The sequence below is a fragment of the Pogona vitticeps genome, chromosome 1 (assembly GCF_051106095.1).
Source record: "Pogona vitticeps strain Pit_001003342236 chromosome 1, PviZW2.1, whole genome shotgun sequence".
In the NCBI taxonomy this organism is placed as follows: domain Eukaryota; kingdom Metazoa; phylum Chordata; class Lepidosauria; order Squamata; family Agamidae; genus Pogona; species Pogona vitticeps.
This window is the reverse complement of record NC_135783.1, coordinates 18,660,498-18,687,596: the sequence shown is the minus strand read 5'-3', so window position 1 is coordinate 18,687,596 and position 27,099 is coordinate 18,660,498. Positions and strand designations below refer to the sequence as shown.

Sequence of the window (27,099 nt, the reverse complement as noted above, 5' to 3'; positions counted from 1 at the left end):
ATTCATAGAAAAGTTTTACAGGCTCCTGATTAAGAGAACATCTTAAAGCAGAGGTCCCCGACCCCCTGGTCTGCGGGCCGGTACTGCTCCGTGGCATGAGCCAGACCAGGCCGCGGAGGCAGACCTTGCCCCTGCACAGCCTGTTTGTACCTGCATGCGGGCGTGCCTGTGTGAGTGCTGTGCCACCCTTTGCGCATCAGTGCACACGCCCGTGCGAGAGCACCCTGCTCCTTCGCGCATGCACACGCAGGGGGATGCCCTGCCTTCCCCAGCCAGTCCACGGGGCTAAAAAGATTGGGGACCGCTGCCTTAAAGTCATCAGCCACTTGTGGTCCAAAACAGAAGGTTTGTCTTTTTGAAATAATTGAGTCTTGGTGGAAGAAATGCTCCAGTTATGGCAATCTCAGCAGGAGCTTAAATAGCTTGGAATAAGAAACAGAGCAGGATAGACTCTTGGGAGCAGGACTAAAGAGAGGTCAGAGCTTTCAGGAAGCTAAAAGTGATGATTGCTGTGAAACAGCTACAAAATTCAAAGCAGTCACTGATTGTTTCCCATGCAAACAGAGCTATTTTTGTCTGTTAGAAAAAGCCTAGAGAAATTCAATTTTAGACTGGAGGTGCAAAAAGTGGGAATCCAGCGTGTGTTCAGGTTGCAACCAACTTCGATCTTTGATAAACCACCATTCAGAGATCACTCAGATGTCCCTTATATCAAAAAGCTGATTCTATTTCCAAACAAGAAATCAAAGCTTACTCAAAATGGCAGAACAAATGAGTTTAGATGGCTATCACTTGTTTTTTTTAATTATTAGGGATGAGGGAGAGAAAAGAGAGAAACATGAGCACAGCAAAGCCTGTAGTCTGATAACAGATTTCCTTTCCTTCATTTTCTGAGCATCCAGCCTGGAGATTGCAATAATTTTGAAAAACTGTCTTAATGGCTTTTTAATACAATACAATAGATCACACTTGATTTTTTTTTAAATTATAGAGCTATGTTGTGTGAAACAATTTTTGTTGGGGCCCATGAGAAGAACTTTTCAGTCTAAATAAAAGCCCTAGCAAAATTTATTGCCTTAAAAGGGCACTACGTTATAATTCTGTAGCAAAATTAAAAATCATCAACATATTATCTTGTGAAGAAAGGAGATCTGGAGTCCTTCAACCCACTCAAACAGCTCAATTTTGCTATCACCTTTGTATTTATTTGTCTTTGTAGTTAGGAAGATCTGGGTAACCTCCGCTTAAGAAGTGAAACCTTCTTCACCCACATTTTGTATCAAGTGTATGTTAAGCCCACAATCTTCAGAATTGGGGTGGAACTATATTAAGTTATTTGAACCACTTCTCTTATTCAGTGCAAGTTTGTTTGCTTTTGTTCACCATGAGGAAGAGCACAGACACTGTAATACTTCTGCCCCTTTCCACATGAACACCCATTCCCTTCTTTAATTTGAGATTCCAGCCAGCAATGTCCACATGCTTTCAAGTCTATTATTTCCACCCACAGGGTCTACAATCCTGCTTCTTAATCCAGTTATAATTTAAAAAAAGAGTCTTAGACAGCTACATTCTCAGAAACCCAATGACACATTCTGTAATATCATCTATAAACACGACTACAGACTTATTTCATAAATGCAGACCTCAGAACATGTACACCTTGAGTTACTGCTAGTTTTTCCCCCCTACAATGTGAGCAAAATCCTACCTCTGCATACAGTGACTTCATCCTTCAGATAGCAGGCTTTGCATTCTGTCCCATGATTTCAGGGATGGAGTGCTACTGGTTAGAAGGAATGTTGCCTTTTGCAACCAGTGTTTTACCAGTATGGTCTATATATCTGTATGACCATTGCCTTTGTGGAAGATTCCTGTCATTTTCTGAAACACTTGAAATCAGTCTTCTACTCGAAGAAGCTCAAGATGCACTGGCTAACCTGCCACCTTCTTTGTATCACTCAGGTCTGCACACTTTATATTGGGTACCTGCTAATCTTTACTTCTTTATGTGACCTTCTATCAAGATCAGATGGATGCTGGCGGGATATCGATGGGTGATTCACTACATACTTGGCTATGGTACAATACCTGTAACATTGTTAGCGATGCTTCCATCAGTGGCTCTTTTCCCATTTTTATTATTTGCAAGCCGTCCTAAGTTCAGTACATCTGGAATTACATTTTGTTCACTGAACTTAAATTTAATTAATTTAGCATGCTGATTGGTGTTCTAGGTTAATGGGCTTGAATATTAGCAGCTTCTGCTTCATATTACATGGAAGATTATGTCAAAAAAAAACACTCTTCCACTGAATCAGAACAGAACATTTTTAAATTCCAGGGCATTAAACCTTTCACTTACCCTTGCTTTGCTTCTTCATCCGGATGGTTGTTTGGTGAAAAGTGCTTGAAATATCATGATAAACTAACAGAAAGGAAAATAGTGTTAAGCAAACTGTTGCCAAATATTAAAACAATTGCTAAATATTGTTGTGTTGTTCATCTGCTATTGTTCTGCAAGTCCCAGAATCTCTGAGTCAGCTGAGTGGTAGGTTTTGCAAGCTGTAGGCAAAACTGCCCAACCTTCTTTCCTGAGTTCTGCTTTTGTGAAGGCACCAAAGAATCTTGTTGGGACAGAGAGATCCATACATGGGGTGCCCTCCCAGGAAGACTCTCTCTCACTGCTACCTGTGCCTGAGATGTGATGCTTTTATCTGTGACACTTTATTTGAGACAGGTGCAGTCACCTATCAAATACCAAACAGGACATGGGGTCAAGTTACAGAAGGCAACTATCTTGCTGAAGCTAAGTATCTAGGTTGGGTGAGCAGCTAGGTCACAGATTTCTCTGAAAACCCATAAGGACACTGCCTTAATTTCCACAATGTGCTTTATAGTCCCTTAGTCATAGGCCCCAAAGAGGTACTATGTGGTCATGCCTCTGATCAGCAAGGACGTAGAGCCAGAAAAATTTAAGCTGATTTTGTAAATGACTCTAAGAAGACAGACAATTTGCAATAACTGCTTCTAACAGCCAACCAGAGACTGTGAACAATGAATTAATCAATTATACAGGTGGTAATAATTTAAAAAAACTAATAACATGAACATGTTCCTGACATGGTAGTGGAAATTATTTTGGGTCCTTCTGACCTACTGCATGACTGACTGAACTCCATGATGGCAGAAGAGTAGATTATATACCCAATAAATGAACAAATGTGCATGCATAAGCCAGTCCTTGGCTATGATACTGGTTTTTATTACAATATTTAAAAAGTTTTCACTTACAGTGTTAAACTAACCACAGTTCCCAGTAACACACTGGTTCTTAACCTTGGGTTACTCAGGAGTTTTGGATTGCAACTCCCAGAAGCCTTCACCACCAACTGTGCTGGCTGGGGTTTCTGGGAGTTGCAGTTCAAAAACATCCGAGTAACAAAGATTAAGAACCACTGCAGTAACATATGAACTTCTGCAAGTGTGAGCCATTTAAGTGAATCAGGGTTTACAGTGTGACCGCCATTAGTTCTCCTTAACCATAGTTTCATCACACCAGAGTAATCCAAGATGAGTTGTCATGACTACTTGAGATTAGTTTTAACTGGGATAGGTATCCTTGCAGGCCTGGGGTCAAATACTAGCCCCAGCATTTTTCAACAGATGAGCAAAAGATAGAAGACATCAACTCCACAAGTACCTGGGTGGCCATGTACATCAAAACATTATAATTTTGAGAAAATAAAATTAACAAGAAAAATTATCTAACGGCAAGTGTGCAATGCTTTTTCTCTTGCAGCATGTTGTCTTTGATGTGACTGGTCAAATGCCCAGGGCCTGAACCCTACCCAACCTTTCAACCAGGAGTCTGTTGATGAGACAATTCCACCAGGTTGGGGAGGGGAGCAATCTTTTTTTTCTTTTCCTCTTGCATACGGATGCACTGTTGGACTCCAAAGGGAGCAAAATGCATGCAACAACAACAACAACAACATCTTAGAACTGTAGAGCTGGAAGGGACCCTATAGATCACTGAGTCCAGCCTCTATCTAGGAGACAGAATGGGGAATCCATCTCCCAACCAGATGCCTAAACCACAATGGGCTGCAGTTTCTCAGCACATGATTTCAACTAAAATGCTCCTAATCTGGTCCTTGCAGAGACAAAAGGGGATGACAGCCAGACTTACTATAGCTAGCACATGTGGCAGAAAATTATGGTTTCTCAATATATCTGAACTGGCCCAATTTCTTCAGTTGATCCAAAGTTTTGGAACTGATATTCTGAGACAAATAGCTTGAAAGAATGGGAACCATTTCAATATATGCAGGTCATGCAAATATTTTACTTTTAAACATTTAAATAAAAGAATGATTCTAAAACACAATACTGTACTTACTTGTGTGATTATTGTATCTTTCAATATAGTGTAAATTATGAATGGCTTTGTTCTTTGCCTGGGGAGGGGCAAGAAGATACTTTATGAAAAATTAATAAAGGATTACAAGAAAGTATTATTTCACTCTGATAGCTAAATCAAATAAAATATTTTTAAAAAAGCATTACAATAAAGCTATTCCCACCAATTAGGTACTATAGTGTGTGAGTGTCTATGTGTGTGTGTGGGGGGGAAATAAATAAATTTAAAGGGATTTAAATGATGTAATGAAGTACCACCTAGCTATATCTAATAAAAACTACTATGGTTATCTGTCCATCTGTTATGGTATGGTAGTTATGGGGGAGTGGGCTGAACATTTTGTGTGTGTGTGTGTGTGTGTGTGTGTGTGTGTGTGTGTGTGTGTGTTTGCTTTCAGGCACTGACAACTCATTGCTGTGGTTTTGGGCACCACCCAAGACTCTAGGATGGGACACCTCCCCATATTTCAGAAAAGCTGGTTTAATCCTGCAACAGTGAACTAGTAAGATTTATTGGATCAAAGTGTCCCATAGCTGTCAAGGGTGGAAAATACTGGGCTAGTAGTTTGAACTGACATACAGCAGGTGCCTATTTCCCTCATAGACTCCATACATATTCAAGGGAGGAAAGAACTAGAGCACAGTATATTTCATGCATCAAGAGGAGATAGCTAATGCCAGAATTTTAATTACAATAGACTGCATTTACTGTTGGGACTATATACCTTTCTCAATGCATTCTGCTTTACATTTGCCTTCCCCAGTGCAAAACCTAGGAGATAAAAGCAAGTTTCGTTAGCAATCAGATACAAAAAAAGGAGGCATGCTCTTATCTGCACATTTTTTCTCCCACCTAGCCCACAGGCAAGTGTGGTATTGAGATAACGGTCCTACTTCAAGTCCTCCTCCAATGAAGAGTTTCCAAAAACTGCAGATTTGATGCGGAGAGGGTTGTCTTTTTGGACTACAACTCCCTTGATCTCACAGCCACCGCAGCCAGTGGAAATGCTTTGCTGGGCATTTTCAAAAGCCAATTGAAAACCTGGCTGTTTAAGCAGGCCTTCCCTCCAGCCACTATTTGATTTATTTTTTTTCCTTTTTTTCCTTTTCTTTCCATATTGAACAACTGATTACTGATGTTGTATATTGTTGTTATATTTAAATTGTTTTATTTTTAAGTGTTGTTAGCCGCCCAGAGTGGTCAATGGACTAGATGGGCGGGACATAAACAAACAAACAAATAAATAAATTCTGGGAACTGCAGCCCCAAAATATAACATGGTCAAATCTGCTGCAGATGGACCTAAGGAACTAGAAGGCACATACCAGATTCCCAACTTCTCCCTTCCCTCCATGGAATAACTTGGCTAAATCTGCATTTGATTGCTTGATTAATTCAAATACCTCTTTCTGTTCAATAAAGGTTTAACCATATAATAAAGGTTAGCACAAGGTATGGCTCTTATGTGCTCTGGTCCATGGGGTCACGAAGAGTCGGACACGACTAAACGACTAAACGACGATGGCTCTTATGTAACAGAGTGCTGTTAGCTACCAAAGAGTAATTAAAGACAAAGGAATCTATACAGTACTGGAATCTATCTTGAGAATTTGGCACACACTGTTAGCTTTGTTGCTGTGCTATAATTTCAGAAGCACTGCTTGATTCTTACTTAAGAAAAATAAACTGGTGCCTAATGTTTGCTACAATCCTGCTACAAGAGACTGGAGTTTCCTTCTTCAAGGTTGTGTTAAAGAGTATTTCCAAGGAAACTGCTGACACGTAGAAAAAGCAACCTTCCCACAAAGACTTAAAACATCCTTTCACATCAAGAGGGCAAGGATAATTCTTCCATTTTGGGGCAAAAGCTTCTCTCCAACTGCCTCCTTGGTACTTTCCTGTTTCAGGCAAAGCTGTGGTTTCTTTCTACAGTACCTTTATTGTTCTACCCCTCCCATGATGGACTTCCAAAATAACGTGTGTACAAAATAGAGAAGACGACGTACACAGGCACACACTCAAAAGCCGTGGTCAGTATATACAGAAAGTGTGCAACAGAAATATAAATCACCAAAGTGAGATGGAGAAAGCGCAAGAACCCTAATGATGCAAAACAAAGAAGAGAGCTGTGGAGCATACTCAGAAGCTCCTAAACAGATCAGATATTCTTTAAAAAGAGTGCTTGATCTGTTATTGTCACAGTGCAAATGGTCAAAGGAACCTAATTTCAGTGGATGTTTATAGAATCATAGCATTGGAAGGGGCCTATAAGGTCATCGAGTGCAGCCCCCTACCCAATGCAAGCATCCAAATCAAAGCAGATCTGACAGGTGGTTTCCCTTGAATGCCTCTAGCAAAGGAGCGCTCGCTGCCTCGCAAGATACAGTGGTGCCTCGCTTAACGACATTAATTTGTTCCAGCGAAATTGCTGTAGAGCGAAAACGTCGTAAAGTGAAATTAAAAAGCCCACTGAAACGCATTGAAAACCGTTCAATGCATTCCAATGTGCTGAAAAACTCACTGTCCAGCGAAGATCCTCCATAGGGGTGGCCATTTTCGGTGCCTGTAGAGTGAGGAATCAATCCAAAAACACAGCGGGGAGCCATTCTGAGCACCCAGCAGCCATTTTGAAAACCCGACGATCAGCTGTTTTGATCGTCGTAATGTGAAGAATTGGTTCCCGAAGTAGGGAACTGATCTTCACAAAGCTTAAAAAACCCATTTAAAAGATTGTTTTGCGATCGCAACTGCAATCGCAAAAACATCCATTGTGAAGCAGATTCGTCGTTATACGGGATAATTGTTAAGCGGGGCATGACTGTAATTAGTTTACGTCTGACATGGGGATATTTACTGAGTGCAACTGAGGCCAGGACTACCAAACAGACAGAAAGGCACAGCTCAGCAAGCAAAGAAGAAACAAGTGTACCTTGGTTGGGGCGGGATGCTTCCCGGGGTTTGGACTCCTGCCACAGGGCATCATTATCATTTCTGCACAGCACTTTCATTAATTGAAAGCCTCTCAACCTTCTCGGGAGGGGCAGTGGGAGCTAGACCAGACATAAGGGCCATGGTCCACAGTTATATCCACTTAACTGCCAATTCTAATGGTCTCGCTTGCTGCCATTTTAAAATACTCAACAAGGGCATGTGAACTAATGTTCGACAGGATTGCCACAAAAACACGAGGCTAATATAGTTGGTACAGTGGTGCCTCGACTTATGACCATCCCGACATACAACCATTTCGAGTTATGACCAGCTCTGGCCACAAAGTTTTGCTTCGACTTGCAGCCAGAGCTTCCAGTTACGAGCAGAAAAAGGCAGAGGTGGTTTTGGGCTGGGTGGTGGGATTATGTTTCTATGCTGTGATGTGTCTTGCAGGGTTTGTTTGTTTAGTTTTTTTCCCCATTTCTGATGGGTCTTGCGGGGTTTGTTTGCGTTTTGGGTTTTCTCCCCATTTCCGATGGGTCTTGTGGGGTTTGTTTGCTTTTTTCCTTTTTCCTTTTTGCATTTCTAAAGAGTCTTGCACGGTTTGTTTGCTTTCTGCCTTGCTTTTTTGCATTTCCAATGGGTGTTGCACATTTTTTCTTTCTGCTTCGTTTTTCCCCCATTTCCAATGGGCTTCCCCTCCATTTCCGATGGGTCTTGCACTTTTTTTGCTTTCTGCTTTGTTTTCCCCCCATTTCTGATTGGTCTTCCAATTAATGGAAGTACAAAGCAGAAAGAAAAGGTTTGTTTGCTTTCTGCTTTGCTTTTTTGCATTTCCGATGGGCCTTGCACACTTTGTTTGCTTTCTGCTTGGCTTTTTTTTTTTTTTGCATTTCTGAAGAGTCTTGCATGGTTTGTTTGTTTTTCTCCCCCCCCCCCTTTGGCTGGAATGAATTAATCAGGTTTCTGATAGGTCTTGCAGTGTTTTGTTTTGTCTGGTGATTTTTTTCTTCGGCCAGAACAGATTAATTTCATTTCAATGCATTCCTATGGGAAATAGTGCTTTGACTTATGACAATTTTGAGTTACGACTGGAGTTCCAGAACCAATTAAGTTTGTAAGTCGAGGCACCACCGTATTAATAATTTCTCTGCCATTTTTCTCTATGAGGCTGTTCCACCCATGGCTTTCTCCTTCTAGCTCCCTTCCTGCATCAAGTGGAAAGTTCTACACCATGGGACAGCTATAGGTGTCAGATGCTACTGCTGAATGGTTCTTCCACTGTTTCTAATTCTCTTACTTTTAAAAACGGCTTTAACTTTCTTAATGGCCTGCTTGTACTGCAAGCTGCCTATGGGTTTGGTAAGTGACACTGGAGAACAATGAATAAATGACAACAAAACATAATATTTATATCTCTAGTATTCAAAACATTTCACAGATATTTTAATAATCCTTGTATCAACGCTTCTAATATAGGTCAATTCTGTTATTCGCATAAATGCAGATCAGGGAATGCTACACTAAACCAGCTCTTCTGTATCGAAGTGAGACATTTGTGCCGACCTGCTTCCTGAAAATGAAACATGAATAATAGAATTTTAAAAAGTGATCTTGATGGCCACTTTGCCTTAAGTCCAAACCTCTCTTTAGTGGAGAATTGTATTAGTCCCCTTGAGTCCTGCTATAAGGAGAGAGTCAGGCTATAAAACCAACCAATTGACCGACCAATGATCACATACCTAGCCACTGGATGGCTAGTCTTTGTTTAAATTTTTTCCTGCAATTTTTTCCTGCTCTGTGGGTCATCTGTTCCACTGTCGAACTGCTCTCATCATTGGGAAGTTTGTGCTAATGTTTAGACATTCATCGGCTTCCATCCAACATCCACCTATGAATTTTAATTTTGCCTCCAGATGCAAATTCACTTACCAGCAGCCCCTTTTTTATTCCCAACCACCACCAGGGCACTAAAGGACCTTCTTCTTCCTTCCTTGGCTGTCATGGTAGATACTGTTTTCAGCTGCAAGAGAAAACAGCAAACAGACTAAAAACCTGTACTCGTTTAAGAAGATGATGAACACATATTGTTGCCCAAACTCATCCCACGTCTTTGACTTTAACCAGGTTTTACTCTCTTATAAAGGCTGAAGGCACTAAGGTTTCCTGGTCTAGCATCTCTGACCCATTTTTGATGGTACATCTACACTTGAGTGGTGCAGAATTATAACATCAATTAAAATATGTGCCTGCAAAACTCTTGTTTCTTGGTTGGCTGGGACGTACACATTTGTTGATAGTCATTCTCGTATTACTCTTGTCCTGCTTATGGACATTAGTGGAATCTGTTAAGACTCTGTATCCCATACAAACCTTGGTAAGGAGATATTGAGAAGTGGATGTGTTATCTATGTACATAAAATATAATACAGACTTCTTCGTGAAGAAAGAAACATATTTTCCATAAAGAATTTCTGTTCCCAAAGGGATACTGTCTGGGATTACAGTGGTGCCTTGCTTTACAATTGCTCTGCATTACGATGACATTTTTGCAATCACTTTTGCAATCGCAAAACAATGGTCTGAATAGGGTTTTTTCACTTTGCAATGATCGGTTCCCTGCTTCGGGAACCGATTCTTCGCAAAACTACGATTTTCCTACAGCTGATCGGCGGTTTCAAAATGGGTAAATAAAATGTCTCCCCGCTGTTTTCTGGGACAGATTTCTTGCAAGACAGCCACCGAAAATGGCCGCCCTATGGAGGATCTTCGCTGGACGGTGAGTTTCCAGCCCATTAGAACGCATTGAAGGGGTTTCAATGTGTTTCAATGGGCTTTTTATTTTCGCATTATGGCATTTTCGTTCTACAGCGATTTCGCTGCAGTATCAGCAACAGCTATGGCAAGTGCACAGAAAATGAGCTGAGGTCTAATATGCTCCCAAGGTATATTTCTGCTGGATGATAAATCAAATGTACCAGCCTTTTTTTGCATGTGCGGCCACTGAAGAGGTAAGATATTCATTTTCAGTTTTTTTCCACTTTGCTCTTGCTGAATTCAGGTTAAAATGCAGAACCTTTTCCAAATTGAAATACATGGAAATGTAATATGGACGGTCCCTTGAATGATCCTACTTTTCAACAACAGTATTACAAATGCTTCCAGGACTCTTATTGTTTTGTTCATTTGACATGTTGCAAGCCTCTTTGTGAACTTACTAGCATTAAGAATTGAGGTATCTAGATTGTTTGTGCAAACAAAACCCACACTGCCTCTACATCCACACAGCTCTTGTTCGTGGTATCAAACAGATAGGCCTGGAAAAAAGTATATCAGTTGCAGAATTCAACCTTTCTAGTCCTACTAGCTGAGAATAAATATGGTACAGAATTATTATTTAAGCACCTTTATTATGAAGGTGGTTCGACAGTGTCATCAAAGCTACCAGAATGAATTTGACACAACTCTGGGAGGCAGTGGAAGATAGGAGGGCCTGGCGTGCTCTGGTCCATGGGGTCACGAAGAGTCGGACACGACTAAACAACTAAACAACAACAATTATGAAGGTAGGAAAAACACTTTTATTTCTGGCAGGATAACTATATTAGTCTGTTGTGTCAAAAGCTTGTTAGTCGTTACAGTACTATAACACTCTCTGTTTTCGGTTAATTTGTGAGCTCAGTTCAGCGCCTAAAACAGAATCTCTCCTGTTTAGAACACAAGTAGGCAACACGTCTGAAGTTATGTTTCCTGTCCTACCTGGAACTTCACAGGTCCTTTCAGTCACTGTGCTGGAAGAAATACCCTATCACAGGAAAAAGAAATGCAGCGAAGCATCAAATGCCTCATTTCACTTTTTATGTTGACATGTTTCTAGAGTGCCCTCACAGTGACAGGTTAATGTACTGTACCATTTGAAGGAGATCTCAATTCATTTATTTTTCAGAAGGCAGAAGATATGAATTCCAGCTCTTGCTCAAAGCAGGGATGGCAAGAATCTGCTAGAATGCACATGGATGGGGACACACAAAATGTTATCAGTCTTGGGCCTACAAAAAGGGGGGTAAGGGAGAAAGGAAGCCCTTTGGATAACAGTGGGAGAGGGAAGGGTTCGGTAGATTTCCTGCAACCCTCCTGAAAAAGCTTTGAAGGGTGTTTGCTGCAATCTTGACTTTCCCAAGCATGGTGTCCGCAATGTAGCGACAGGAGTACGTGCCCAGAAATACCACTGATTTTCCACGCAGTGACCATTCTCTTCTTGCTCTATTCTTCTATGCCTGAAATGCCACAGCAGACTGATGAAAGAAAGGGCTAATTATTATTTGTATTGATTGGTCATCAATGCAAGAATTACTTGCATCATCATTTAATTACTGTTTGCTCATGCCTATAGTGCGGACGACAGTTTGTGTTATTTTGTACAGTGGTGCCCCGCATAGCGACGTTAATCCGTTCCGGATTAATTGTCGCTATCCGGAATCGTCGCTAAACGGAACTAAAAACCCCACAGGAACGCATTAAACTTTGTTTAATGCGTTCCTATGGGGTGAAAACTCACCGTTCAGCGAAGATCCTCCATAGAGCCGCCATTTTCGCCGCCTTGGTAAGTGAGGAAACCACGTGAAAATGCTTGCGGTGGCCATTTTCGGCACCCGGCGGCCATTTTGGAACCACCGATCAGCTGTTCTAAAAACATTGCAATGCGAAGATCGGTAAGCGAAATGCTTACCGATCATCGCAACGCGATGTTTTCCCATTCAAAACATTGCAATGCGATCGCATTAGCGATCGCAAAAAATAGATCGCTATGCGGATTCGTCGTTAAACTGTGCGCTCGTTATGCGAGGCACCACTGTACTTCCAATTCCCTCTGATTTCACTGGTAACAATCCCACACGCACCAACCCACCCAAGCATGTGTATAAGGATTCAATTCTTCAAAAAGCCTCTGGTTTATGAACGTGGGATATTGTGCTTCTCTACTCATGATTCATAAAGCCTGGAAATGGCCCAGTATTGCTGCATAACATTGTGCCCGCATTGCCAGCAGGAAAAAGGGATGCCAAGTTTTACATAGCAAAGAACAGCCTGAATATTGACAGCACCGATGGCAGCAGTCAAGATTGTCTACAATCTGCCCTTTTTTTTTGGTCACTACCACTTGCTAAGTGACACCACACACAGGAAGATCTCAGAAACTCATTCCCTTTTTCATCAGTTATCCACTTCTCACCCAAATACAAATCAACTGTCAGAGCTGTTATTCAGCAAGTGTGAAAATTGCAATTTTTTGTTTGGGACACCCCTATTTTTCGAGTTGGCTTATGGAATGTTGAACATCGATATAATGATAAATAATCCTCATTAGTATTCGCAAAGTCTTTCACGGTCAGGATCTAAGTTCCTACTCCAGTCCTCTGAAGATGCCTGCCATAGAGACTGGTGAAACGTTAAGAAGAACAACCTTCAGAACACGGCCAAAGAGCCTGAAAACCCCACAACAACCAATCCTCATTAGTCTTGTCTTCTATAAGTTTGTATAATCCTCTTTCAAAGCTACAGTTTCCCCGAAAATAAGCCCTAGTATGATTTTTCAGGATGCTCGTAATATAAGCCCTACCCCCAAAATAAGCCCTAGTTAAGTGAAACCCCTCCCTCCACCCTTGTGCAGCAACCAGATGAAGATGACATGACTGTATTTGAATAAATGTAGATCGTTGTACGTGAAAAAAAATCCCCTGAAAATAAGCCCTAATGTGTTTTTTGGAGCGAAAATTAATATAAGACCCTGTCTTATTTTTGGGGAAACACGGTACCTAAAAGCTGATGGCTTGGATTCTTTGGCAGAAAGGCAGCATATCAATCAATCATGACATCTTGTGGTAGCAAACCACACCATTTAATTATGTGGGATTAACAGAACACCAGCCACTAACATGCAGCTCTATCACAGAGAATGGAGGCAACATATAGCCTCTGGCAGATGGTCCTAACCTGCGTGAATTTATCCAATGTACATTTAAAGGTTGTTTCAGTCCCCCGATCATCTGGGTTACCCTTTTCTGTATCTTTTCCAGCTTTACAACATCTTTTTTGAGGCACCATGGCCAGACCTGTACGTGCTATACCAGATGTGTTTGAATTATGGTTTTATAGAATAGCAACTGTTAACAGTTTTATTTTGTATTCTTTTTCTAATTCTACCCTGTATAGAATCTGCCTCGTGTTCTACCAGATGGCCTGCCAGAGCTTTGCAACTCTCGAGGTACTTTTCGCAAGAGACTACTTAATCACTTTTTGAATTTCCTGCACCTCCCATAGAGATCTGTGCCATATGCTGAAGGGAAAACATTTTGAATCTCTTAGAAATGTCATTGTAATCTATTTTCAAGTGTCGGGCAAGCCTCACCCAGACCTGAAAGCTCTGCTCTCCCATGGCAAAAATGATAGCTCACTATCAGCAATGTCCTATGTCAAAGCCAGCATCTGTATGCAGAACAGGAGGCAAAATATAATTACTGAATCACTCTGATGTGATAAGCGTATTTCCAGTTTGAATTAAACAGGCCAGACTCTTAGCGTCATAAGTGAACCCCCACACCAACGTACAGACAAGAAGCTATACATTCTAAGATCCTTGTCTAGTGGTAGCTTATTATTACAAAATTACTAAACATATGCAAAGAGAGAAGACAGATTAAACATGTGTTGTGGGGCGCATTTTGTTTTTAGAATTGTCTTAAAAAAAAAGAAACTGAAGATCAACTTGAGAGACAAGATTGTAGCAGATACTAGCAAGGTATTGCCAGTAAAGTTGGCTGTAAAACTACTGTTGTTTCAACAAAGGCGTAGTTGTGTCAACAAATATTGGAGAGCCTGAATCCACTCTGTTTTCTATGATCCATATAGTCCAAATCCATGAGAGGTCTAGGTTAGAATCCAGCAGTGAACATCAGCTAGATCTCAATGCTTCTAACACAGTGGACAACTCCATGCATCTGAAAAGCCTGCTTTAGAAGGCAGCTGGGAAGCCCTCTGGGGGCACCACGGCAGACAAGAAGTAAAGGGCAAGAGACCCCCAAATCATACTCTTGATGTAATACATCATTACCCCTTGGACAGGAGGGTCCATTGGCACTGAAGCTTTCTTCTTTTATCTGTCAGAATGTACTGGTAGATATCACATTGTTCATATTTAAGGGGGGAAACAGCTCCTAAAACCCAAAAAAACTTGTTTTCCAAAATCTCTTTGCTTATCCAGGCAGACAGCTGAGTCACTGCAGAAACATAATGCTCTCAAATAGATGTGTGGGAAGGGAATACTGCAGACAGTAAGGCTCTATTTTGCTACTTCCACACTATCTAGACCAGGGGTGTCCAACCTTTCACCTTCCCTAGGCCACATTAGAAGATGAAAATTTGGTTTGGGCCGCGCATACATTTGGTTTGGGCCGCATGGGGGGGCAGCCCTAGCCGTCCTCCGCAGCCCCGCTCCAAGCACCGGCAGCTGCGATCTTAGACAGCAGAGGCTGCCAGCTTCGACTCTGGCAATCTTTATGGGGCCGGGAGGGGGTCCACCTATTGACAGGGACGGCGCAATGTAGTCTGGCCACTTCTGGCTTTGTTTCCCTCACCCCAATTTTTTTTGGAATGCTGCGATTCCTGCAGGTTGCATGCAAGAGCACAAATCCTCAACCTCAAAATTAAGGTTACATGAATAAAAACATCCAGGGTGGCAACGAGGCTAATCTGTAGCAGGAAAAATGAGAAATCATATTATGGTACCTTAAAGATTCTGTTATCAATAACAATCTTAACAGTAGTTAGAGGTAAGCAGGTTTCTCATGCGTGCCAGGATACCTAGTTAATACGAAGTCAGCAAACCTAGTTAATAGGAAGTCTAGTCATTGTTAATCTCCACTTAGAGCAGCCAGGGAATAATTAATGCTAAAGAGATCCTGAAACACATACTCGTGTGTAGCCTCTTCTTGATCTGCTTATTATGAGTTATGTTTCTTAGGGACTGCCAGCAAGACAAATAAGTTCTAGATCAAGCCTGGACTTTTTCTAGAAGTGAAAATGACTAAACCTGAAGCTATCATACCTTGGGCACAACTTGAGAAAAGATGAAGGCAACAGGAAAAGAGGAAGATCTAACATGGGATGGTGTGACTCAGTAAAAGAAGTGGTGGTCTTTAATTGGAAATCCTGAGGTTGAGTGTTCATGAAAGGGCCTTTTGGAGAGCATTAATTCATAGGGTCAGAAGCTAAGTCAGGAGCAACTCAATAAGAAGGACAGAAAGGCAAGGCTATGCTTGCCAAGCTGATGGGATTTAAAGGGAATAGAAGCTCCCTTCTCTGCTTTCCAGAAGGTGGCAACAGCAGCACGTAGAAACAAAGCAGCCTAAAGAACAGGTCCAAGGGGGAGGAAAAAAAAAGCAAACTGTCCTTTGTCAGCTGTTTCTTTGCTGCTCTGAAGGGAAATGTGCCCAGTCACCCATCACAATCAGAGCTATCGGATCTCTCTTAAAACTCAGTAATGGCCTTCCAAGTCTGAAAATGTGCATGGACTGTTACTACATTGTGTCCTGGCATCAAAAAAATGATACATGCTCCCCCTAAATCACTGAGTGCAGGTAGTTATTTCTCTCTCTCTCTCTCTCATATACTGGACTGAAAGAAAATAGCTGAAATGCATGATTGCCTTGCAAAATAATACAGAAATTACAGCATTTGAAGATATGAAAATTTATAACTCCATGCTAGCCTGGGAACAGAGCTACCTCAATCTGAAATGTATTTACACAGGAGTAAAATGGGTCTATAGTTGAATAGCATTCATTGCTTGGTAAGAGCAAAAAACAAAACTTGAAGCAGAGTCGAAAACAACAAATATATCACCTATGCAAAGAACGTGCCCACGCCTCCTAGCTTCAATTCAAGAGCGAAAAGGCAGGGTCTGAAACCATGCAGGGCATACCTGCGAAATGCTGAGGTGTTCGAAGAACTCTGCATGACCTCCGTGGTGCCTCATTCACCTCCCACCAAAATCTACGTCACACAGGCATACACGGATCCCTTTTTTTTCATTTTTCATTTGTGCCCTTTTCTTGAGCTTGGAGGACCCAACAGATATATCCCAGAGCAAAACTGAAGCAAGGGTCAAGAGAACCATGACTGGATTGTCTGTTTTTTGTTTTTTGTTTTTTTTGACTGAGCAGAAGAAAGGGTTGTGTATGCATCAATCTTTCCCTCAACCTCCCCAATTTAAACGACATCGCCTTCTGCTGTTTTTTCCAGGGGCAGGTTGAGTGTGAGGAGGATGGAGAGCAGAAAAATGGGGGAGGATCTAGTCACTTAAAGCAGCTTTATAAATTGACCTACAAAGGTTACTAGTCTGCAACACGTTTTCCCTGACTATATCTTACTCCTAAGAAAGACTGGTGGAAGAGGGACCAAGCAGAATGAAGAGTAAGCAAAGGAAACATTTTACAGGCTAGCAAGGCAGGAGAGAAGACCGGATAAGCGATGCTTCCAGCCAGCAGGCTGAACTTTTCTGTATAGTTCGCGATCTATCCAGAATTGGTCTGGGTGAAGGGCCTCCCGCTAGCATTTCACATGACCAATTTGCAGCATTTTTAAAATCCAAAGTGGAGGCCATCCACTGTGACCTTTCTCCTTTTTTAAATACAATGGATTGAGCAGAGATGTCCAGCGCTCCGCCTTGCCCGGTAATTCTTGACTTCTTTCAGCATGTAACATCAGAGCTGGTAGACAAGGCGCTTGATCGCTGTCGGGCCACCACCTCTTCTCTCGACTCTTGCCCGGCCTGGCTAATCAAAGCAGCCAGGCCCGTAACAACCGAATGGGCCACTACGATAATAAATGGGTCTCTTCAGAAGAGCAAGGTACCTCTTGCCCTCAAGGAGACACTTATTAGGCCCATTAGGAAGAAACCAAATTTGGCGACGGACGACATTGGCAATTATAGGCCCGTTGCCAAGGTTTCTTTCCTTAGCAAAGCGGTTGAGAGGGTGGTGGCAAATCAGCTCCAGGCGCTCTTGGACGAAACCAATGCCCTGGACCCATTCCAGTCGGGCTTCAGGCTGCGCTATGGTACAGAGACGGCACTAGACGCACTGATGGATGACCTGCTGAGGGAGGCCAATGGGTGCAATATGTCCTTGTTGGTCCTCCTCGACATCTTGGCAGCCTTTGGTACCGTCGACCATGGTATCCTCCTGGGGAGGCTCCCTTAGTTGGGAATTGGTGGCCTGGCATTTGCCTGGCTCCGTTCCTTCTTGGAGGACTGACCCCAGAGAGTTCAGCTTGGGGAGAGTGTCTCGGCCCCATGGAGCCTCAACTGTGGAGTTCCACAGGGGTCGATCATCTCCCCAATGCTGTTTAACATCTATATGAGGCCGCTAGGTGGGGTCATCAGGGGGTGTGGGGCATCGTGTCACCAGTATGCTGATGACACACAGCTCTACATCTCCTTTTCATCTACCTCAGTGGATGCCTTCCTGTCCCTTCAGTGCTGCCTGGAGATTGTATTGGAATGGATGCAGTCAAATGGGTTGAGGCTGAACCCAGACAAGACGGAAGTCTTGAGGGTGGGTGGTCCTTCCATCAGCGGTATAGGCAACTCCCATTCTTTTGGGAGGACTACCATTACCGCAAAGAGTGAGGTCCCCAGCTTGGGGATACATCTGGACCCGGCGCTCACCATGGAAACCCAGGTGGCGTCCGTGGTCCGCTCCACCTATTTCCATCTATGGCGGATTGCCCAGCTGCGACCCTATCTTGATGGGGGCACCCTCACTACTCTAGTCCACGGCCTTGTAACCTTGAGATTAGACCATTTTAACGCATCCTGCGTGGGGCTACCTTTGAGGCTGACGCGGAAACTTCAGATGGTCCAGAATGCGGCAGCCAGGCTTCTTAGTGGGGTGAGAAAAAACCAACATATCTCCCCCACTCTGGCTGCTTTGCACTGGTTGCCCATCCGTTTCCGCGTTGACTTCAAGGTGTTCATGATTACATATAAAGCCCTAAACGGTTTGGGACCACAATATTTGGCAGATCGTCTTCTCCCACCTAGATCTACCCGAATCACCTGACATAGCCAGCAGGGACGGCTGAGGGGTCTGACACCAAGGGAGGCCCGGAAGGAAAAAACAAGAAATCGGGTCTTCTCGGCGGTGGCCCCTCAGCTGTGGAACACCCTCCCTACCGAAATTCGGCTGGCACCCTCGCTGGGCATTTTCAAAAGCCAGCTGAAAACTTGGCTATTTAAGCAGGCCTTCCCTCCAGTCAAGTAAGTCATTCTTATTTCTCTTCTTTTGATTTTTGCCATCTTGGGACTGTTTGCCTTAAATTAATTGTTACAATTGTAAATCTACGATATCATATTTTATATCGTTTTGTTTTTATCTATGTAAAACTGTGTATATTTTAAATTGTTTTTATTTTGTATGTTGTGAACCGCCCAGAGTAGACTATGTCTAGATGGGCGGCATATAAATGCAATAAATAAATAAATAAATAAAATAAAGTAAGAGTAGAGGAGAAGCAATGAGTGTTCCCTGCCCTCTCCTCCAGGTGGCTTGGTTCCTGTATAAACCATGCAAGAAGCCCGACTCTGTCCTGGGCATCCAGCACAGAAACTAACTGGGTCAACCATCTGCAGTCTGTTAACAGACGGAAGAATAAACGATTACCTTCCTAGATGGCTGTATTTCCCCAAGAGCAACACTAACATCAGGGAGATATAAAGTATATTAACACTGACACTCAATAATGCTGCCATTGTGAGCCTGTCAGTCAAAAAGAAAAGAGACAGAAATTATTTTAATCTTCCTTTGACAGGGATAGTTATGCATCAGGAAGACCCTGCAGCCTTTATGATGTTTTGCCCTATAGGTTGTATGGCTCAAATTCTAAAAGAAGAACATCCCAAGCCAAAAGGGTGTAACGCTAGGTGACAACTCATCCTGAAGAAAGCCTGTATTTGAACTGAATCTTACTGCTCTGTATGGATGCAGCTACAGGCAAGAAAGTTTTTTTGATTCTGCACGTTGGAGGAGAGAAGAACTGTCACAGAGACATTGTTTTTAAAATCATCCATTCCCACATCTCTCATAGTACGTCATTCTGCCCTTAAACGTTGTTGCCTATTGTAGTGACCCTTCGTAATGTGGTGGAATCTAAGAAAGAACATATGCAGGCGCATACGAGATGCTCAGCATGCGCAAACATTCACCATTGAGAAGACTGGCAACTTCAAAATAAGGCCTTGAAAATGAAAGGAACTTGTGATCTTCCATGTTTTGATAACATAACAGATTGTGAATGCATGTTATTTTCAAGTTTGTCACTGGAGAAAATTATTCAGTGGTCGAATGCCCACCTGGCACGGTAAGGAAACTTCTTAACTTGTCTTTCAACAACATCACAGGGGACTTGTTACAAGCTTTAATTCCATATTGGATTACTTACAGTTCTTTCATCTAGCGGCTGTTTAAATAGCTAGCTCTGCAACTTTGTACACTACCACTGAGCATTGCTATTACAATCCAGGCATGAAGGTCAGAACACGATTTCTAGGGAATACATGTTTTAGGGACTCAAGGGCAGGCCAAGTACATTTGGGCCATAAACTGGAATTATAGATCAGAGACAGAAGGAGAAGGATGGGGAGACAGCAACACATATTAAGCAGGGTTTACTAAAGCACTGCATTAGGACTCATTGTTCACAAAATACTAGTAACATTACTCTGGCATGTCTGTTCACAAAGTGGTTCCTTCTACTGTATAATTAATTTTCAAAGAAATGCTGATTAGCGGAGTCTAACATTCAAGTGCTCTTCTCCTACTCTTTTCCTTGCTAACAGAAAGAAAAACAAAATAATGAAGGAAAATAGAAACGTATACACACAAGTAAACACATATTAACCTTTCACTACTACCTACTTAGTCCAGTTGCAACTAGAGATGAGAGTATTCACATACAAATATCTCTGCACAGCTGGACTTAACGAGAGTCTGCCCCCTGGGGCCGGACCGTCCGCTCACGCGTCCAGTGGCTGCGGTTCCGCTCATCCTTCCAGTTGCTCCCGGAGCCCCACTCTCTTCCGGCTCGGCTAGCCACTCTAGGCAAGGGGAGAGAGGACGAGTCTCCCTGCACGGCTGCTGAGTTGCTAGCCGAGAGAGAAGAGAGTGGGGCCCCGGGAGCAACTGGAAGGATGAGCAGAACCGCCGCTGCCGGACGTGAGAGTGCCCGGTCCGGCCCCGTGGGCAGACTCTCATTAAATCCAGCTGCACAGGGATATTCATATACGAATACCCCCATCTCTAGTTGTAACTAACCTGGAAGGCTCTCCAGATGTGCTGACTACAATAATCCTAAAAGTTAACTGGGTAGCTAATGATGATGTTGGCTAGCTATGATGGGAATTTTAATCACCCAAATCTGGAGCATGCCAGGGTACAAAAAACTGCATGAGACTTCAGATACTCAAAAGGATTAATATCTATTTCAGAAGAAGACGTACTTGGTATCACATGAACTGCTAGAATGCCTAATTACTTGCTGCAAAGTGTACCTAGCTTCTTGTTACAGCATCTGAAAAATAGTGTTCAGCTCTTCAACAGTATGGGAACCCAAAGAACATCACATACCTCCTGCTGCTCTGAAAATCCATGTGCTTATTTAAATCTAATGAATTTACAATAGAATACTACATTGGGTAGGGGGAGGATGCATAATGCAGTACAATACAGTCACATTTATTGCTTAATATAGTTTCTTCTGCATGAAAATGTAAACTCAAAAGCTCAGTTCTGAATGGTGTGTAAAGATGGAGCAAACATTCCCACTGGTACACATCACAACTGGGCAAGAATTGTAAAACAACAGTTACTTACATAATCTACCACAAGACTTTCCTGACAAATGTAAATTCAACTGTAGGCTTTGGCAGAAAGCGATATATTTATTTCAGTCCATGTTATCCTTCAAACATCTACTTAGTGCATACTTCACCTCAAATTCAAACCTATTTAACTGCCTGGTTCCCAGTCCTGTGCAGGAGATTGACAAAACACAGATCTCAATACACAATGAAATATCTGGATAATTTGGAGTAGATTGGCAAGGCTTTTGCACAACTGCTTAATAACACTAGCAATGTTGTATTACATGAACTGTACTGTTAAAATGAAGAAAACATAAGGCCATTAGAAGCAGAGTTTTGTGTGGAAGGGCTTTCAGCTCAACTGAGTTTTTCCGGTATTCACAACAAATTCCTGGATTTGGAATTCCTTAATTCTTACTATGTCCCTTTTGAACTGGGTTCCATTTGTGCCTCCATATTGAAAAACAAAGCATACGTCAGTACTGTAGTTTTAGAAGAGGCAGCCGTGTCAGTCTGTGCAATCATATCAGGCAAAATCCAAAGAAACAAAACAATACAAAAAAGGACAAAAACATGTAACACTTTAAAGACGATTATATTTTAATGTAAGCTTTTGTGGACATGTCCAGGAGAGGAGAGAGAGAAGGGGGTGGGTTTCTTTTCCTCTGTTCTCCCACCCCCCTCTTTATCTTGCTCAGACCTGGTGTCTATTTTCTGTCTTCTTGAAGAATTTTTACAACAGGACCCTAAAACAAACATAGGCCTAATTACTGCACGTAACCCATGAACATTCGTTATGTGAAACTGATATTTCATCTACATTCCATTCCATTCTGTTCCTTTTACATCTGACAAAGTGGAAGTGTCCATGAAAGCCTACATTAAAATATAATAGTCTTTAAGGTGCCACATGTTTTGGTCTTTTGTTCTGTTTCTATGGATTTTGCCTGAAAAGCATTCGACATGTGCCTGACATCAGCTACTCTAATCTCTCAACCAGATTTCCTGGCTGCTAATACTCTACAACCTGGGCATGCCAGATGTTTTGGATGCCAACCGCCAGCTAGCAGGACCAATGGGCAAAGCTTCTGGGAGCTGAAGTCCAAAACAACTGTACAGCCGTAAACTGAGAACTGCTACACTGACAAAGTGTCCACTTGCTCAGAAGGGTTGACAAGAATGGGTGCTTTACTGAAAACCACGTTACAGAGATGGGGGTATTCGTATATGAATATGAATACCTCTGCACAGGTGGACGTAACGAGGGTCCGGCCCCCTGAGGCTGGACCGTCCACTCACCATCTGTTCTGCTGCGAGTTCTGGGCTCCTTTCCGATCGCTCTGGAGGGCCCGGCCTACGAGTCACTCTTTGACTCATCCTCCCGCCTCCTGCCAAGTGTAGCCAATCAACCGCTAGCTCCGGAGCGACAGGAAGGAAGCACGGAGCCCGCAGCAGCAGAAGGGTGGGTGGACAGGCCAGCCCCAGGGGACCAGCCCCCCATTATCTCCACCTGTGTGGGCGTACTTGTATTCGTATATGAATACCGTCTCTAATAAGTAACAAGGGCCCCCTTACCTGGAATGGTAAACAAGAATGGCCAATGAATTAAACTAAAAATGAGTTTTTATACATCTTAGAAGGGCTAACAAGAATGGCTGCCTTTTCGAAACGGTGACTCAAAATGAGGAAACCTTTCACTCAGGCCCAAATGTAGTGGGCATAAATTTGTGCCAGTGGGAACTGATGATATCACCAGCTGGCACTGGTAAAAAGCCTTGGAGAAGCCTTCAAACAAGGAAAGGGGAGCCCGTAATTGCCAAAAATTGCTACCAGTGGTCCTGATCCGGGGGGGGGGGGGAAGCAATCTGGTAGCAATTTTTGACAATTAAAGGCTCCCCCCATCTCAAGGCTCCCAGAGGCTTCCTCAAACAAAGAAGAGGCCTAAGGAGCATAGGAGCCTAAAATGGTGGTGGTGGGGAACAGGAAGTGTTTAATCAATTTAAATTACATTTTATCATGCGATGACATTTCTGATGACATTTCTTCCCACCACTGTTAATTTATACAAGAGGATTTTTGTCCTCAGTTGGTTATTTACCCAGAATGGTTAATATGAACTGTAGCTGACTCAGAATTGCCCGTTGGTCACCTGCGTGACTCACCAAGGAATCAAGTAGAACAAACAGCCGGAGGGAAGGTGGAATTGAAGCAATGGCTGAGGGAAGACACTGCAGAGAATTTAAAGAGGTAAATATTCACACCATTTCAACTTTTTAAGAACACAGGATGCTTGCCTTCTACTGATTCAGACTGCATCAGTATAAAACAACATTCTGTGTTCCATCTGTGACTGGCAGAAGCTCTCCAGAGAGTAAGGTGGAATTTTTCCCCCCTGGATTTACCCAAATACTAGATTTACGAAATACCCACCCAAATACTAAATGAAGCAAAATCAGTGTTTTGAAGGGGGTGCAAAATTTAACGGGTTTGGCAGGGAAAAGGTCTACATCATCATTGGAAGTGGAAAAAATCTGGTGCCATTCTACTAATGCTTAGAAATGCTTTCATCCATTAAAACATGAAGTCTCTAGAACTGAATCCATAAAACTAGAAATTCCTGTATCTTGAAGACACAGCTGAAAACAGAGAAGATACATGCAATCATTCTGCAAACGCATCTGCCAAGACCCCTGCATGGTTCATTCCTGTTGTATTTGGGAATCTGCTACCTTCTGTTATTAACTCTATCCAGAATGAAACGAAAGGTCAAATTAAAACTGAAACAAAATGGTCCCAAAGGTGTCTTATGCATAATTTCTTCAAATTTAAAGCTGCAATAAAAATGTGATTCTCTACTTTTAAAACAAAAACAAAGCTTCACTGTCCAACACAGCTATGCCTACTTTATCTGCAATAAAATGTTGCTAATATATATCTTGAGCAGCTCACTGATCGCACCACTATTTTGCTGTATCTGTCTTGGTACTGGGGGGGGGGGGACATATGGGAACAAAATGTAGTGGCCTGTTTAACTGCTGGTGGCAGGAGATACCCAGATGTTTTTGTAGACCTGGCGGCTTCCTCTCCATTTTCTGCTGAAGGGCCCTCAACTGAGCAGCTGGTTCTTTAGATCTCTGCTTCAGCTCTTAGGCTGGAGGGGATAGGATTCCAAATTTGAGGCGGCAACATGAAATAGGGTCACTAGCTCTTCAGTTGCCATCTGAAGGGTCTCGGGTTCCATCTTTTTGCATTTTCCTGGCCCTACACTTCTTGTGGTCTTAGGAATTGGACAGAAACATTATCCAGCTTGCCACTGCCTGTGTATCTTCTCTGTGTATATTTATTTATACATATTCATATCATGGCTTCCTTCTCAGGAGGCTCAATGACTGTGTAAGGTAGGGTTGGGTTACAGGAGACAAAGTCATGGCCAAGCATGGAACTGAACCCAGGCCTCCTCAGTCTCAGTCAATGCTGTCCGTGTCTCTCTGTCTCCTTCTCCCTCTCTCGTGAACACAGATTGATTTCCTTAGGACAGTGATGGCGAACCTATGGCATGCGTGCCACCCCTGGAACGCGAAGCCCTTTCTTCTGACATGCGACAAAACTTTTGAAGTGGCTGCAGCTGGGATTCTTTCTCTTCCTGTTCTGCATCCTTTAATTTCCTGTCCGTCCCCATCATTCCCCCTTTAACTTCCTGCCTGTCCCCATGATTCCCCCTTTAACTTCCTATCTGTCCCCATGATTCCCCTTTAACTTCTTGTCCGTCCCCATGATTCCCCCTGAAACTGCCACATCCTGTTCCGGTTCTGGGCGGCACGGCAGCCACTGGTTTCTTCCCCACCCCCTCATTTTGGGCACTCGAACCAAAAAAGGCTTGCCTCCACTGCCTTAGGAGAATGAGAAGGGAGGATAGTGAATATGTGCTGAACATGTATTCCTCCCTGTCTAACCTATGTGTGACAGGCTCTTTCCTTTACACGGCCCCAGGGCAAATGCTCAGCAGAAAGGGAACAAGGAACAGAAATGTGTAGGAGGATAGAAATGATTCATCTCCACGCATTCCTTATGCCTCCAGCTCATACCTCAAGGGTGGAGGATGCTGCAGGACAACAATACCCATCAGCTTGATCGGCAAAGCCAATGGTGAGGAAATATCGGAGAGGCAGTCCACCAGCATTTAAAGGCGCCACGTACGCCATGGCTAGTTTATTCCCTTAACTTACGGTTGTCAGAGAAAGCGGCTGCAGGTCGCTTTTGTTGATATCGTCAAAAATAATCAATGCTTTTGAATAAATAAGTGAAATTAATCTTGAAGTTCTACTTTGGCATGCAAAACAAAGGGGACAAATATAAGAGGAAACAATTGCTCAGCAAAACATTTCAAAAATGCCAAAAACTTGCTACAGTAGATCAACATGTCTGAAAAGTTATAAGGAAGAGCCCATAAAAATATTGAAGACAATGGCAAGGGCCGTGCAAATGATTCTGAATGCAGGATCTATAAGTCTATAAATGTGCATTCATGAACCAGGAATGCTTCCAAATAAGATAGAATATAGCTTACATCACCTTACAGTCATATCTGGAGGGTACCAAGTTAGGGAAAGCTGCTGTAAACAGTCAGGAATGATGCTTTCTCAAATCACTGGAGATGAAAGAGTAGTTTTGCAAGTCCAAAAGAGCTGACTGATGTTTTAAAGTTGAAATGTACTAGGAAACTTCAAAAAGGAGTTCAAGCGAACATTAACAGCACACTTCTGTCAGATCTCATTGATTTCATGAGAATCTGTGATCCTTCCTCTGCCTCCTGAAGCCTCCCAAGCACCCTAAAATCTACTCCAGAGAGCTAGGATACCTCCAGAGCAGGATTTTGGAACCAGAGAGGGCTGAAGAGGGAGGGAAAAATGTCCTGAGTCTGCTGGCATTCAATACAGTTGAATGTTGGCTTCACTTTCAACATTTTGAATTCTGAGAACTGTGCAAAAAGGGTGTCACAGATATGTGTGGAGAAGCAGAATATAAGAGCACAGTAAGAAACAGAGGCGCAGCATAAGAACACTAGGAAATACGCTTCACTATGAAATCCAATCCAGAGATTACATTAATAGAAGAGAGACACTGCTATGCAAATAATCAAGGCAAAGGATTAGCCATGGATCGAAGAAGGGGGGGGTATCTTCTCTTGCCCTAAAGGGGGCATCTCTCCCAGTCTAATCAAGAAAAAAGGCAAAAGGAAAGGTGGACAGAAGGGAGAATATTAACATGAAAAAACAAAAAACATCTCATGCATTTACTGAGCATGTCTTTGTGTAGGGGATAGAACAGAACTTGGAACAGAAACTTTGTTTTTCAAGTAGTTAATTTAATATTGACTTCATGCCTTTGGAAAATGGAACTGAAATATTCCTCTATATTAAGAAAATGAGCTCCCTTTAACTTATATCTGAGAATGTTGCTTTGCATCAGCTACAGAGTCCTTTGAGTCCGATGCTGTTGCACAGCAGAAAATGAAAATAATAGCAATTGAGCATGCAGTTGTAATTCAATTCAATTTCAGAATTCCCTTGAGTTTCTATTACAGTGGTGCCCCACTTGACGACAATAATCTGTTCCAGGAAAATCGCTGTTAAGCGAAATCGTCGTCAAGCGGAAAAAAACCATTGGAATGCACTGAAAACCGGTCAATGTGTTCCAATGGGGAAATATCTCATCGTCCAGCGAAGACTGAACCGCGATCAGCTGTTAAAAATCGCTGTCTTCCGAAGCAGGGGTCTGGAAAGCAGCCATTTTGCGAAGGGAGGGAAGCCATTTTGCGGAACCGGAA

At 42.6% G+C, this 27,099-nt stretch overlaps 1 protein-coding gene and 1 long non-coding RNA gene across 2 annotated transcripts in view; both read right to left on the bottom strand.

The window, feature by feature from the left end:
- MRPS5 (mitochondrial ribosomal protein S5) overlaps positions 1 to 27,099 on the bottom strand; it is a 55,402-nt gene that overhangs the window by 6,694 nt on the left and 21,609 nt on the right. The window contains exons 6-9 of the mRNA XM_020794782.3: positions 9,287 to 9,377; positions 5,148 to 5,194; positions 4,403 to 4,460; positions 2,366 to 2,428 (exon numbers count right to left, since the gene is read on the bottom strand). Of these exons, the coding sequence (XP_020650441.3) occupies positions 2,366 to 2,428; positions 4,403 to 4,460; positions 5,148 to 5,194; positions 9,287 to 9,377 (259 nt within the window). The remainder of the gene's footprint in view (positions 1 to 2,365; positions 2,429 to 4,402; positions 4,461 to 5,147; positions 5,195 to 9,286; positions 9,378 to 27,099) is intronic.
- LOC144585691 (uncharacterized) lies at positions 21,855 to 23,502 on the bottom strand. The gene is made up of 2 exons (XR_013540198.1): positions 23,435 to 23,502; positions 21,855 to 22,018 (listed from the first exon to the last, which is right to left on the bottom strand). It is a non-coding gene; the product is annotated as an uncharacterized LOC144585691 (long non-coding RNA).